At 41.8% G+C, this 15,127-nt stretch overlaps 2 protein-coding genes and 2 non-coding genes across 4 annotated transcripts; 1 reads left to right on the top strand and 3 right to left on the bottom strand.

The window, feature by feature from the left end:
- Positions 1–881: 881 nt before the first annotated feature.
- Positions 882–6,653, bottom strand: ppox (protoporphyrinogen oxidase). The gene is made up of 13 exons (XM_047041223.1): positions 6,533–6,653; positions 5,711–5,870; positions 5,456–5,590; positions 5,081–5,196; positions 4,735–4,867; positions 4,355–4,499; positions 3,992–4,185; positions 3,839–3,899; positions 3,637–3,755; positions 3,425–3,538; positions 2,060–2,209; positions 1,796–1,838; positions 882–1,661 (listed from the first exon to the last, which is right to left on the bottom strand). Exons 2-13 carry the CDS (start codon positions 5,795–5,797, stop codon positions 1,528–1,530), a joined length of 1,431 nt encoding a protein of 476 aa, XP_046897179.1. The 5' UTR covers positions 5,798–5,870; positions 6,533–6,653; the 3' UTR covers positions 882–1,527.
- Positions 2,489–2,615, bottom strand: LOC124483810. The gene has a single exon (XR_006957919.1). It is a non-coding gene; the product is annotated as a small nucleolar RNA SNORA11 (small nucleolar RNA).
- An 808-nt stretch (positions 6,654–7,461) lies between the features above and the next one.
- On the bottom strand, positions 7,462–7,588 carry LOC124483817. Its single transcript, XR_006957920.1, has one exon. It is a non-coding gene; the product is annotated as a small nucleolar RNA SNORA11 (small nucleolar RNA).
- A 2,051-nt stretch (positions 7,589–9,639) lies between these two features.
- On the top strand, positions 9,640–13,387 carry upk1a (uroplakin 1a). The gene is made up of 8 exons (XM_047043849.1): positions 9,640–9,747; positions 10,230–10,300; positions 10,415–10,615; positions 10,996–11,070; positions 11,553–11,660; positions 12,274–12,450; positions 12,673–12,756; positions 12,894–13,387. The coding sequence occupies exons 2-8, from the start codon at positions 10,235–10,237 to the stop codon at positions 12,936–12,938; spliced, it is 756 nt and encodes a 251-aa protein (XP_046899805.1). The 5' UTR covers positions 9,640–9,747; positions 10,230–10,234; the 3' UTR covers positions 12,939–13,387.
- Positions 13,388–15,127: the final 1,740 nt, after the last annotated feature.

The raw sequence follows: 15,127 nt of genomic DNA, 5'->3' as shown, positions 1-15,127 counted from the left end.
CCAGCTAGCTCATCTACTGTGGGTAGTGTGTGTGTGTGTGTGAGAGAGAGAAGCGAGACATGAGGTAATGAGAGAGTAGCGAGTTGAGAGGTGAAGTGGTGTGTGTGTGAGAGAGAAGCAAGAAGAGAGGTGATGTGCAGGACCTAATTGAAAAGGTCCATCATGTCCTATTCTTCTGAACACCCATGGAAACATCAAGAAGTCCTTATCTTCTGTTAATCTGCTCGTCTAGCAGTCGCTCACGGCCTCTGAAAGATAGATATGAAAGAAAGAGTGGAGGAGGAGAGAAAATATATGATTAAAGCCCATTAGCAACGAGTGGGAATCCTTTGAGGGGCTGGATGTTGGGTAGGGGATGTGGGGGGTGAGGGTGGGGGAAAATGAAAATGACAAGACATTAATTGAAGAAAGAATCTGTCTTTAGAGATGAGAGGGCTCTGTGTTAACGATTTATTTATTTTTGAAAAGGTTGGAAGCAGGATGGAGATGGGAAAGAAAGATGTGTGTAATATTTTTTTTTTACAGAAAACCTGCCTTGGCTACAAAATGTAAATACTTCTGGACTAATTGTCAGATGCTGTGCATCTCTGTACATTGACAGAGCTGAGAATCTGTTTGTTTTTGTCGTCATCTTTCAAGATATTAGGCCTGCTACTTTTAAGTTTATTGGACCTCTTGAAAATGAATCTGAATTAAATGCTGGAAAACAGTTCACTGTTCAGTTGTTTTTAATTTCCACAAATATTTAAAAATGATTTTATGAGCCTTCCCTCCAGATGGCATAAGCAAATGCAATATCGTTTGAAGAAAACCACTGAGAATGTTCCCATGTAATCATCACCAGTTCAGGTTCAGACAATGAGTCCACACCACCACACAGGTCCTCAAGCCATACTTTAATTGCTCATCAACAGGGTAGAAAAATACAACACAATCCTTGTTCAATAAATTATTTAAATTTATAAATAACTTTGCGTTATACTTCATTCAGTCATCATGGTTATAACTTCAAAATACATAAAATCAGCTTCTGGTGTGATGTTTTTGATCATTCTGTGGACTTACTAACAAACAGAGATGTGAAACTCTATCTTTACGGTATCTTTACAGGCCAAAATGACAGCATGTCTGGAGCATATGTTGACTGTAGGTTATGAAGTCACACCTGAGTGGTGGAACATTGTGAAATAGGCCTACATCCCCATCGACTCTATGGTTATACATGATAACATGTAACACACAGTACGTACAACTCCTTGATTAGACATGTCAGTATACATCCAGATAGGGTGGAGATACATGTTAAAAGGCACAATGACTGTTAGATCACATGATTCACAATGATGAAACATTGGTCAATATTCATAACTGTGGAGTTCAATCAATCAATCCTTGATGAGTTTGCAGTGAAAGGTACATTAGGCTACTATTTGCAACAGTCTGGGATTAGACAGGTGTATGTTAGGATGTCATTGTCATCCAGCATTCTCTTTCCAACATGATGTCCTGCTTCCCAATTGTGGGAGATTACACTTTACCCACAAGCCCCTGTGCTGCCGTCCGTCCACTAAAGATGACATCATTGACAGAGACGCCATCATAGGATGAGCCAGTCAGCGTAAGAGGGAGGTTATGCTCTTTAAGGTACCTCCTCATGTTCTCTGTAAACATATAGACCAATAGAAACACCCAAAAGACGGATCAGACTCACTTGGTTATATTCTAGCACAAAAAAACATTTCTAATTGATAGCAGTCAAACCACAACTACACTTCTATGGATCTGGCCATCATACCTATTCGTTTCCAGTGGCCCAGATGATACTGAGTAATACAGTCCTGGAGGAGACAGATGACAGTTTATAACCACATTGTCATTGGTACAGTCCATGTAGCTCTACAAAGACATATGCCATATACCAACTAAAAACGGCCAACTATAAAATGAGCAGTGACACATGGGTGGGAGACAGCAAGGGGATGATTGGTTGAGAAGTTAGATGGCATAGGTTTTTTGAGCCTCCTGTATGTTTTTGACCCCAACATACAGATATTCTCACCTTCTGTAGAGCCACCTTGCTGTAGATAGGTGCTGCAGTTATACCCAAGTGTGAGCGGACTGCCTGAGTGGCTGTATCTAGGAAGTGATGCTCTGTCACATCCTCTGGACTGCCAAACACTTCCTGGAACCAGGCCCCACCCATCATCACCTAAGCCAATTGAAAAAGAACAGAAGTGTATGTTGTGTATGTATGTATCCACTTCTGTATAACAGGCTGTTTAGCTTCAAGATTTAACCTTGACTTCCTGTTGGGAAACATGGGTCTTCCCTAGACAACGTAACTTCACTAGAATCCTTTAATATACTAACAATAGTCTGTGTCTCTACTTCCGAACTGCAGCTCAGTTTCACACACATTTAGTCATTCAGCAGATGCTTTTATCCAAAACGACTGATAAGAAAGAGCAAAATGTGCATATGTCAATGATAATGTAGGAGACTAGCTGGACCAGACACCTCTGCTGGTGTCTGGGTCTCTTCCAGCTCCTGTTGATGTGTGGTGTGGTATAAACAGATGACTATGGTCTTAGAGACACCTGCTCTGATCACACCAGTATGGAGGACAAACAGCCAAGGTACTGCCTGACGAGGATTGAACCTGTGACCTTACGATTACTGAACGAGCGCCCTTATCCTCTGCGCCATGCTCAGACACACACACACACACACACACACACACACACACACACACACACACACACACACACACACACACACACACACACACACACACACACACACACACACACACACACACACACACACACACACACACACAGAGATGTGTACAGCTTACCTTGTGGTTTGGGTCAATGTTTTCATGAATATATATATATAATCTGGGTCTATAAGTGTTGGAACATCCAAAATATTTTTTGGAAAAAAAGCTCAAGCACCAGGGACTTATAATAGCATTTCTGTGTTGCTGGGTTTGGTCATTTGTCTTTTGGCTGGTTGCAGTATTAACCTCCATGTAGTCTAGTAATGTTTAATGCAAACAGCCTCGGGCATCTGGTCGGTAAATAAAACATGCCTGAGGAAAATGTTAATTATTTAAAGATGTTGGTTAGATATAAGTCACATGTTACTGTATCATTAAGAACTATGTGAATATGAATATGTTGTATACACTTTGGATTTTCTTATTTTAAGAGTTGAAAGCACAAATTACTCATAGTCTTTCATATTTACCTTGGAGTATGCGTCTCTAGTTCACAGAGTAGCAGGATAGACTGCCACACAGTACAGAATAACAAGTGAACTATACATAGGCCTACTCTAACCATACTTTCCAGGGAATATATCTGACTGACATTTGACCATGGGCACATAGTGTGTTTGTGTACATATCTATCTGTCTCACCGTCAGCCTGGTTGATTCTCCTCCAGACCGGTTGTGTTGAGGGAAAGGAACTGAATCATACACCACTCCCAGCAGCCCCCTGTCTTCTGATGATGGAACCAGATGGCCAAAACCCTATAGGCACGAGACCAACAAGTATATTACACACACAGTCCTCCTCCCCCCCTCCCCCCCCCCCCCCACACACACACACAGTTCCCTTTCACACTCACCATCACAGGCAAGATGCAACCCTCGTACTCCAGGTTCACCACGGCAACCGTCACTGAGGTAATCTCCCGTAGCTGCCCTGCCAATGTATGTGCAGCAGGGGGCAGCACTGAGGCAAGAGCTGCACACATAGACATAGGCAAATCACATTATGCATATGGTGATATAAGTAAACATCTGCTGTTTGAAAGGTGAGTCTCAAACCTTTTGCTGGAAGAGCAGCGATGATGTGATCAGCCTTGATGGTCCCATCCTCTAACTCAATCTACACGAAACATAAATGTCAACTACTTTTCAACACCTCTCTGAATTACTAGCCTTCATTCCAACCCTCGCTTACCACTCCCCCACTCTCACCTCCCAGCCCGTGGCATCACGTTGCAGCCCCTTCACGGGGCTGTGTCTGTGCAGTGTGACCCGCCCCCCCTGGGTGAGCCTGTCCTGCAGGGCCTCAGGCAGCATCTGGAGCCCCGTTCTCAGGGACCACTGGGCCCAATTCTCCTTGGAGGCCCGCTGGGCGAGTGCGGAGGGGAGCACTTCTGGGCCAACGCCTGTAGGGGGAGGGGGGTCTCACTGGTTATACCATCGCACTTCTACAGTTATACACATAACACCCACAACACACAAGCCTGTTCAAGACTATAAAATAAATGTCAAATGTGTGTTATGTGTCAGAAATCTTTGACTATGATTGGTTAGTTTGCAGTACTAGTTTCTTACCTGAGCCCAGCATCATTCCCAGCACAATGGAACCTCTGGCTTTCTCTGCGTTGTACAGGGCAGGAAAACAGGAACGCACACTCAGCTTCCTGCAGTCACCCGCGAATACTCCCCGACAGAGACTGTCAATGGCAATGTCCGCAAGCTGCAGACAAAAACATTGAAGCAGCGCTGAATGGTTTGATAAGATATTCATACCCATCTTATCAGGTGAAAAACATTCTCTAATTCAACACCAAGCCTGTCTACCTATCTCACTATAAACCTAGACAGGTCTAGCCGATTATAACCAATTATAGCCGTGCTGCTGAATTCTAGTCATAGTGACCTCATCTTGTCTACCTGTCTCTCTCCTATCACAGCATGTACAACTGCCTCACCTCAGATCCCAGGCGTCGGGAGACAAAAGAGTGAACAGACTCATCGTCTTCTTGTCCTCTGCTGACAAAGATCTCCTTCAGAACACTCTGGACCAAGGGACGAGAAAATGGCGGGACCGTACGCATTACTCCACTTCAAAGAGGGAGGGGGGTGGGGGAAGAGAGAGAAAAGTGGTAAAGGCTAGATAAACTCAAGAGTTATGTCAGTGGACAACACAATACTTTGCCGATGATGACATCAATACTGCATGCTACTAAATATTACAAAAGATCACATTAAGATAACACACTAAGCAGCTTGAAGCTCCTGGTGGCTGATGTTTCTGTTTCTACTACTCCTCCTCACCCCAGGCCGGAGGGCATCTTGTGTAGCCGTCCTCGAACATACAGGTAGCGATTCTTAGACGCTATGTGGTCGTATGTGATAGGAAGCACCTCATTTTCTAGGCCCAATTCTTCCACCTTGAACACAAATACATCCATACAGACAGAAATACAAAGTTACAATACAACATACAATAAAAATAAACACATTATTGTGACACGCTTGCCAGCACGCTTACTAGGGGTGGGTATCTTTTGGTACCTCACAACGATTTTTTGAAAAAATACAACAACAAAAAAATATAAAAAATAATAATTGTGAATCGTGAATTGTGAATCAATGTGAATTGCTAGAAGACTGAATCGCGATTGATTTTCCCCCCCACCCCCACCCCACCATGTTGAGGGTGTTCCGGCCCACGGCTCCAGCTGGCCTTATGCCTCTGGGTCCATGCTCAAACACTGCTCCGTCCTCTCTCCGGGTAGAATTCAGCCATCCCCCCACCCTGCCATCTCCTTCCACCAGAACTATCTACACAAACAAACACACACGCATAAAAAAAATGCATACATAAACAAAAACCAGGGAAGCTCGGTTCTGTAATAGTCACAGAAACAGCCAAGTTACACAGCAGATAGAGGAGCAGTTGACCTTAGAGACCAGTGGGCTTTTGCAGAGACTGTAACAGGCAGACAGGCCCCCGATGCCCCCTCCTAGGACAGCCACTGTCTTCTGCATTCAGCCCTCGCACACCCCACTCTGGGGCACAACACAGGTAAGCTCTGATCAGTCTGGAACTGGCCACTGTAAACTGTAAAAAAATAAATCGTTGGAGAAATAGAAACCCTTTATTTTTCAACTAACACAGCGACAGATAGGAAAATAAGAGAGGAAAGTGTGGCTTCCTATACCCTTGGGTGTGGACGCTGGGTGTGGACTCACGATAGGACGTTTCTTTATCAACACCCAAGCGTTCCACCCTGTCTTGAGTTGAAATATCTTACAGATCCTACTTCGAAGTATCTATAGTCTGTTTATCTTTCCGATGCCAACTCATTGCAGGGTTTAACAGGAAAGTATGTATGGTTGAGTTTAAAAACACAGAAAAACCTTCTCTCGATAGCGCCACTACCTGGTAGTTTTTCGCAGGTAGGCTAGGTATGCCGTTCAACAACGTTTCAAAGAAAACAAGCCGGATGTGTAAGTTTCATATCAAACTCTAATGGCTGTCTGACTGTCACTGGTCTGGTGCAATTTTCAAAAAGCGAGCACGCACGCTTGCTTTTAGAAAACATCATGACATGTTTAACCAGACATCTACCGATTCAAAGTAACCGCGAATGTTAGCTAATGAAATGTCTACATGGTTTCTAAGGCACTGGCAGTGCATCAGAGAAACTGAACAACACAATCTGGTTCTACGCTCCATTGCTAGTAGCAGCTAGTAGCATTAGTATGTTAGTATCTGTTTACCTTTTTAGTGATTTAAATACCCCACAAAGTCAAGATGACTCATGTAAGTGAATGATCTTCGTGATGTAACATTAAAAGCAGTTTTCCTTCTCTCTGTTCGAAAGCCAATCACATTAGAGAATCTCGTTTCCGGTTCATTTTTTCCTAACCTTTCAAAATAAAAGATCACGAGACGAAAATGACTTTCTTCAACTTTGAAGTGAACTGACAGAAATAAGATACGTTTATTGTTTAGTAACCTTATTGTCAACGTGGGTATGGGAGAAGTTTTACTTTAGACTTCTCTCATAACGATTCTCTGAAATTGATTCAGAAAGGTAAGCTATCAGAATATTTTATAATTACTGGATTAAAAAGAAAAATACATGTTCTCATCACCATGCAAAATACACAATGCCATTGCTTTATAATAAAATATATTTTGTTCCAGACACAAAAACAAATACACCTTTATAACTCTATAATCTTTTTTTTCACATTGGAACCCTGTTGCTTGCTTACATTGTGAGAATTCAGAATCTTGTGTTACCATAGAAATGGAATGTACCATCATGGGAAAGAAGCAGTGGCGGAACTACAGTTTTATACATGGGGGGGCCAAGGGGTGTCCAAGGCTACTTCAGGGGGTCCATAAACCATGACAGAAAGTTATTATGTAAACCTAACCTGGCATGTACTGTTAGTAGAATTAATAAATCCTATAATTGCTGATTAGAGGTAGAAGTGATCATTCCCTTAACCCATAGTTCTTAAATTTAGCAGAGTTGCGGTCCAAAAAGGTAACATCACTAGAATCTTTTAACGTCCTAACAATAGTCAGTTTCTCTTCCTCGGCAATGCAGCTCAGTTTCACACACACTTAATCATTTAGCAGACACTTTTATCCAAAGCGACTTACAAGAAAGAGCAAAATGTGCATAGGTCAATGATAATGTAGGAAACTAGCTGGACCAGACATCTCTGCTGGTGTCTGGGTCTCTTCCAGCTCCTTTTGATGTGTGGTGTGGTATAAACAGATGACTATGGTCTTAGAGACACCTGCTCTGATCACACCAGTATGGAGGACACACAAGGTACTGCCTGACGAGGATTGAACCTGTGACCTTACGATTATATCCTCTGAGCCACAAGCGCACATTCTCAGTTCTGTACAGCTAATCTTGTGGTTTGTGTCACTGTTTAATGAATATATATAATCTAGATCTGTAAGTGTTGGAACATCCAAAATATTTTGGGGGAAAAAAAGCTCAACTCATAATAGCATTTCTGTGTTACAGAAAGTGCATAGTTTATTTTCAAAGTAAGTAACAAAGTAAATTTACATACCCAAAAAACACTGCAATTTGACATGACAGGTATCAAGCAGAAATGGACTTAAAAACAAATAACTTTGGTGTCCAACAACATTACAGTATAATATCTATGTTCATATATATTATGTTAACTAATAGCAAAGAAAAGTTTTGGAATTAGTCTAAACAAGACCAAATAAAATCTGTGTGATAAGAAACCCTTAGGTTTTATAATTTTAGAATATCAGTGTACTAGGTAGTACACAGTTCAAGTATTATTTATTATATGATTTTTTCATTTTAGAATGTCAGTGAAGTAGCTAGTACACAGTCGAGGTATAAATCATGACGGCCTAACTCACAAATTTTCCTTGGTAAATTTGAAATAGCATAATTCTGCAGTTCTGGTAAAAACTGGCAAAATGTTTCACAAACGCATCCATGTTGATGGAGCGTGTCCTCCTTGACTCAACACTGATACTTCCAAGGTGACAACCTGTCAACAGCCATTGTTGTCCTAAGGTGGGTTTTAATCAGTTTTCAAGCTGAGACGGTTATCTTGCAAGAAGCACTGCTGACTTCATCCTTCGCCTCATGTTTCTTCGCCCATAACCGGGTTAGAAAAAAAGATCGAGATGAAGACGAAACTTCTAGAGTACGTGGACCACCAGCAGAAGAGCAACTAAACCGATGAAGGACATGGAGGAGCAGCAGAGAGTTGAATGACAAGGCGAGTGCTCTTAAAGAGAGTCTCTTAAAGAGAGAGTGCTCTTAGGGAGTCAGGTGGCTGAGCGGTTAGGGAATCGGGCTAGTAATCTGAAGGTCGCCAGTTTGATTCCCCGGCCGAGCCAAATGACGTTGTGTCCTTGGGCAAGGCACTTCACCCTACTTGCCTCGAGGGAATGTCCCTGTACTTACTGTAAGTTGCTCTGGATAAGAGCGTCTGCTAAATGACTAAATGTAAAGAGCTTGAGAAACAAATAAGGAAAATCAGAAAGTCATAACAACATCTAACTTGGTGCTACTTGTACTGTAATATTAACAGCGAAAATAACAAATTAAATCCGATCTATAGTGGATTGTGCCACCAAACGTATACGTTACGTAGGCTACCGCACGTAGAGCACACTCTTATTCTGGAGGGGTCGCTGTACCATCTTCTGCGGAACCCCTAACAACCTACTTAGACCATCAATGCTTCCATCTGCTGTCAAATTGAGGAACTACAACGCTGGAGTGACAGACAGGAGGAATTTATGCAAAGGTGGGAATACACGACTTCTGGTGGCTGTTCGGGGTGTAGCAAACCAACTGTTCGGTATTAAACCCCAGATATCAAGGCAAAGAAAAGTATTAGGGGTCCGTTTAGGAAATAATTCAGACTGTCCTTACAAACACATATGAAACACATACGCATTCACATGAAACGTTCACACACATACTAATGAAAACTCACATGCACATCCACGTAAACATATGCGCATAAGCACATGAAACGCATTATTTGAGAACAGAAACGTTTGTGTCGTGTGTGAAAAAAAGTTTCGGAAGGTAAAAAATAAATGAAAAAAGGTTTGCCTCATTAATCGAAGAACTGACACTTGTTGCATTAGTTGGCAACATCACAAATTTGGCACGGCACTGTGGCATCAAGCAGTTTTAAGCGTACGTGTTTTTACACGAGTCATACTGATCTGAATACCAACGAACTGTAGCCTACTTGCTACTTCAGAGAACATTTTGTAACGCTTCAGAATATTACTATTCAGACATGCCCATCAATGACGTCAATAATTTTCAAGCCTACTACTACACCCTACCCCGGCCAAACCTGATACGAGAAATCAACTGAAGCCTCAACCGAAGGGCTCTCGCACCGAGCGCAACATCCAAAATCAAAGCAAACTACCGGACTGACCTCAGGTAGGCAATAGGTTTAATTGTGCGTGAAGTGACAAATAGTTTTCCAACGAGAAACAGAGAAAAGCTAACGGAAATTGAACCGTTAGGGCACTATCAGGAATGTGCTATAATGATATTTGTTGTAAGAAAATAACTGTGCATAATACAATTAAGTTAATTTAGATTGAGAAATGAGTAGTGAACAATGAAAATGTACAAAAACGCTGTACAAAATACATTATTTAAGTCTGTACCATTGTTTCTGTTATCAATGAAGTCTCATTTTAGTTAGTCAGTAATTTACCCTGGGCTGAGACAATTTAGAGAACAGGTCAGACCAGCTGAGGTGCCGTATGAGTGAAAAGAAGCTGCCAACCACTCCCTTGACTGTTACATTCCCCCTCTCTGCACTGCATGTACTTATTCGCCTGTCTCAATTAAGTGGAACAGTTATTCTTTATCTTCTCTCAGAAATTTTATATTTCTCTGCTCTTCTCTGACAGACACCATGGCCGACAAACGTGGATCCACCTGTCTCATGGTTGTAGTCATCCTGGGGAACTTGTTTGCAGCTGTATGTAGAACTTAATAGCGAACCCATTGTTTGTCCATCATCAGCAATTTTAAATACAGTAGCTAACAAAGACACTCTAATAACATAAATGATCACCCTTATTCTGTTTTACAGGCTGCAGGTCTGGCATTGTGTGCACTGGCTATCTGGGTGGCTGTGGATAGCTTCGGGCTTTACCCGCTTGCTAAATGGTCAGGGAAAGATGACATTTTTGCCGGTGCCTGGATTGCCATTTTCACAGGCTTCGCCTTCTTCTGCACTTGCATATTTGGAGTCCTGGCTGCCCTGTGGAGGAGCAAGGGACTCGTGTTGACGGTAAGACACAGACAGAAGAACAGGGAAAAGGAGAGAGACAGGGACACAGAAAGAGGGTGCCAGACAAACCCAGAGGCAGACAAACAGATGACAGATGTTTTTAAAGGAAACCTGAAAACATATCTTTAAAAAAAAGACTTTCATTAAATGTGTTTTATAGGTTTTGCTTTTTATTATTTATTGACTTAGATCTTTCTTTTTTTATGTTAATTTATAAACTTTGATTCTTTTACTTTTAGTACTATAGGCTTTGTAGCACTCAGACATTGTCTAAATATTGAGTGCATTATAAATATAATTTATTATTATCAACAGCCAGACATAGCCATGATCCTAATCCTAATTATCCTAAAGTGATGTTCTGTGTGTGTTGGTTGCAGTACCTCATCTTAATGCTGATCATCTTCATATTTGAGTGTGCCTCCTGCATCACTGCAGTCACCCACAGGGACTATGTGAGTATCTTGCATTAGTACATTTACATTTAGTCATTTAACAGAGCGACTTACAGTAAGTACAGGGACATTCCCCCCGAAGCAAGTAGGGTGAAGTGCCTTGCCCAAGGACACAACATCATTTGGCACGGCTAGGAATCGAACCAACAACCTTCTGATTAATAGCCCGACTCCCTAACCGCTCAGCCATCTGACCGCTCAGCCATCTGACCCTCTAGCTTGGGGAATGGCACCAGCTCTAGAACCTCATAGATCCCTTAGTAGGCAGTCAGAACTATGAGTTGTTTTGAAGCTTATTTACAGGATTGTTATCATTGTGCATGATTAAAACATAGACATAATTAGGTGGCCAATTTAAAGGCTCAGTGGGCAATGATTAACAGTGAACCTCTTAAAGTAGCCGGAGGAAGAAAATCTGAGAAATACTCGTTTGAGTTCCTCTGTAATCTAACCGTACCCCTTTATGTTTTCTATTCCCATAGCTGGTTGGGAACAGCAACCTAATGAAGAAACAGATGTTGACGTATTATGCTGCTGATGGCAAAGCCGGCAGTGAAATCACCCTAACTTGGAACCGACTCATGAAAGACGTGAGTGTGTATTGGTGTGTGTGTTTGAGTGTGTGCTAGAAATCAACTTATAATCATGCTGAGTAGGACAAGAGAGGAAGGGATGGGGACAGAAAGAGAGAGGGAGTGAATGGCAGGAGTGTTCCCAATGAATAGTATTGTACCTAATCTTAGCCATAGCCAACACATTCCTAATACACTACTAACAGAGGCTTGGCATCGTGTAAGGTTTTTGTGGATCGTCACACATACATGCACACCCTTGGGAGCAGCAGTATGTTGTGTTCAGGCCTGACCTGAACATGAGTGTGTTTTTGCGTGGATGTGCTGGATAAACCAGTTGGGTCTCTTTCACATGGGAAAGAAAATTATCCTTTTTCAGACAGCACAGTATGGGAGCTGCTGTGTTGTTGGTAATAGGTGTCTACGTTTGTCTCACCAAAACATTCTCCTCAGGCCAAAGCGTTGAAGTAAAGATCCAGCCCTAATTCTCTGTAGGTTCTAGAGATGGGGAGGTCTTTCATGTGAATTTTGCTCATATCATTTAAACATACCCACCCATAACATTAGATTGACAGATTCAAAGATCTACTTGAAGATTACTATTGAGTTTTCTGCCCTTTCTCCTTATCAGGCCCAGTGCTGTGGCGCAGACAGCCCGATGGACTGGATAGAGTACAACTCTACCTTCAGGGAGACGTTTGGGACGGTGTACCCATGGCCGCTGCACTGCTGCCAGAAGAAGAATAACTACGAGATTGTAGATTTGGAGGCCTGCAAAGTGGGCCAGGCCAGTGTCATGTTTACTAAGGTGTGTTAGCCAGCTCGACATAATCAGGCAGCCAGACAGAAATAAATCGACATTCACATTGTATAGGACATTCTCAACAAAGGAATACGCAACCAGACTATCCTGCTTTGCTTAAACCGTAAAAAAAACGTCTAATAATATATATGTCTCATCCTCCAGAGATAAAGATAACGACTTAAAAAATAGAAACTTTGGACCAAACTGTCTCTCCCTCTCTTCTAGGGTTGTTTCAATTATATCGAAACTGTGTTCAGTCGTTACACCTGGGCTGTCAGCTGGTACGGCTTTGCTGTCCTTATGTTCATAGTGAGTCATGCCTGCCCCAGTCACAAACACCCTCACAAACACACACACACACACGAAATACATGATAAAATAACAAAGTCAGATTTATGCAAACGTAATGGTCACTTTGTTATTCTTCATCTTCTGGTGTGTTTCAGTTCTGGATAATGGTCCTGGCAATGATCTACTACGTCACGCTGTAAAACCAGGAGAATTCTGATGCACCACCCCTCGGTGCACAACACGACGTATATCAAACACATACAAGAAAGTTGAGTGAATATATTATGTTCATATATCAGTATATTTTATGGTATTTTTATGGGTTAGTTTATTCTTTTTATATTCTGTTGCTTTCATAATGCACTGTAACAGCTTCACAAACTGAACTTAGTATGTTGGTAAAATGTGGTGCTTTTGTAACTGACCGACTGTGCTTTTCTCATCAAAGATTGCATTTGAGACCAAAACTATTCTTAAAGGGGATGTATGTGGCAGTACATTTCACATGTCCCAATTTCAAATATTTTCACTTGCCAATAGAATATTTACAAGATCATATTTATTTATATAACATTTCTTTTTTTCAAACTGTAATTGAATATGCATTTGTAAAAATAAACCACAGCAAATGTTTACAAACAAAACAGTACTGATGTCATCCCTGAACATCTTTTTTTTTTTTTTTTTAAGAAACACAAGACGTCAAGTTTCATCTTTGAGACCTTAAGGTTTTTTATTCACACGTTTGAAAATATTACAAAATAAGATGAATTGCCTTTTGCCAAGTGCTATAAGGCTGGGAGAATCATCTGGGACTGAATGTTCCGGTCACACACACATACATACAGACACACACACATAAAGACACACACACACACACACACATATAGGTAGTATAGTAGTCTGAAGAGTTCCCCACATTCCGTGACTGTACTTGATCACTGCATAGATATGAGAAGGGAGTCATGCCGACTTTCACACCGTCACCACAGGTGAAAAAAGAAACAGGCGGACGCACAAACACACACATTCACCTAAACGCATCCCAAACTCACAGCCACATAGAGGAGGAATATTTATCCTTCAAAAGAAGCATCAGAGTCATTTAGAAGTGGAATGAAAGGCTTAAAGTCAGGGACAGCCACATGGCCGCGATACCTTAACACGTTCACAGTTCTAGAACACGTTCACAGTTCTAGAACAGAGAGAACAGTATAGAAACGGCAATGCCGGGAACAGAACGCGTGTCCTTATACTTTACTGAGCCTAATGATTGTTCATCAGAAAAGGCACCTGGAACACAAACCCAGACCATATTGGAGAGAAGACCCCCTAAGCATTTTTGCATCAGGTCTCACATATAGAAACCCTCAGTAATAGTGGTCTCTAGGCTAAAGCAGACTTGTACACACATTGCGAAGTACACACACACTTGAACACAAACACACACACACAAATACTGCCTGCTGCCTCAGTACACACGACCCTTTCCTACACAGCTTTAATAGAAGCCAACAATGATCCCAGGCTTCCAATGCCGCCTTTCTACAATGCCAACTTCACTTAACCATATCATACACAGGCTGTATAAGAAACAGGAACAATGTTTATGTAAATCTAAGGGCTGTACGTAGTGTACAAGTCTACAGGAGAAAGATATGTGCAGTAATAGTACCAGTTCCAGGGGCATTCTACCTATAGAAGTAGAGACAGCTGTCTCAGGTACAGTGATATACAGTAAACCAGACAGTATTAAGACAACGTGGTATGATCATGGAATGTTACGCTTCTACGATGGGAATGTAACCACGATGGGAATGTAACCACACCACAGCCGACACTAGGAGTGGGATCGGGGGGGTCAGTCTTGTGGCTCGATCCAGGGGACGTTGCATAGGGGTTGTGTGTACAACTGTGTGTCCAACTCGAGATGAACGACTTGAGGGGGAGAGGGGTCTCTCCTCCGAGCGACAAACGGGACTGACACACGGAGCAGAGGGAGTTGAACAGTTTCATCACAGCAGCTTTGGGTGAAAGCATCTGTCTCTCGACATACAAAAACTTCAAACAAGTGTTAATATTGACCTATTGAACAGTACTGGCCATACTGACATGTGCTGTAACTACAGACATGCAGTTCTCAAGCTCATCAGAAAAACAGAGTTAGCATTCAGAGAGACAAGGAGATATTAACTCCCAACTATTATTTTCCCTTAAAATAGAAGGCAGTGTTTAGTTCCACTCAAGTTTCTTTTTTGAAACATTTTTTTTTATAATGTGCTTTTGAAATCACCATTGGACACACACACTTACGCATACACATGCACATCAAATCATGGAGGTGCACTCAGACTCACACAAACACACACTGTCCAGGGATGAAAATAAA

The sequence above is a fragment of the Hypomesus transpacificus genome, chromosome 2 (assembly GCF_021917145.1).
Source record: "Hypomesus transpacificus isolate Combined female chromosome 2, fHypTra1, whole genome shotgun sequence".
NCBI lineage: Eukaryota > Metazoa > Chordata > Actinopteri > Osmeriformes > Osmeridae > Hypomesus > Hypomesus transpacificus.
The sequence above is the reverse complement of the archived record's forward strand: the minus strand, read 5'-3'. Positions and strand labels throughout refer to the sequence as shown.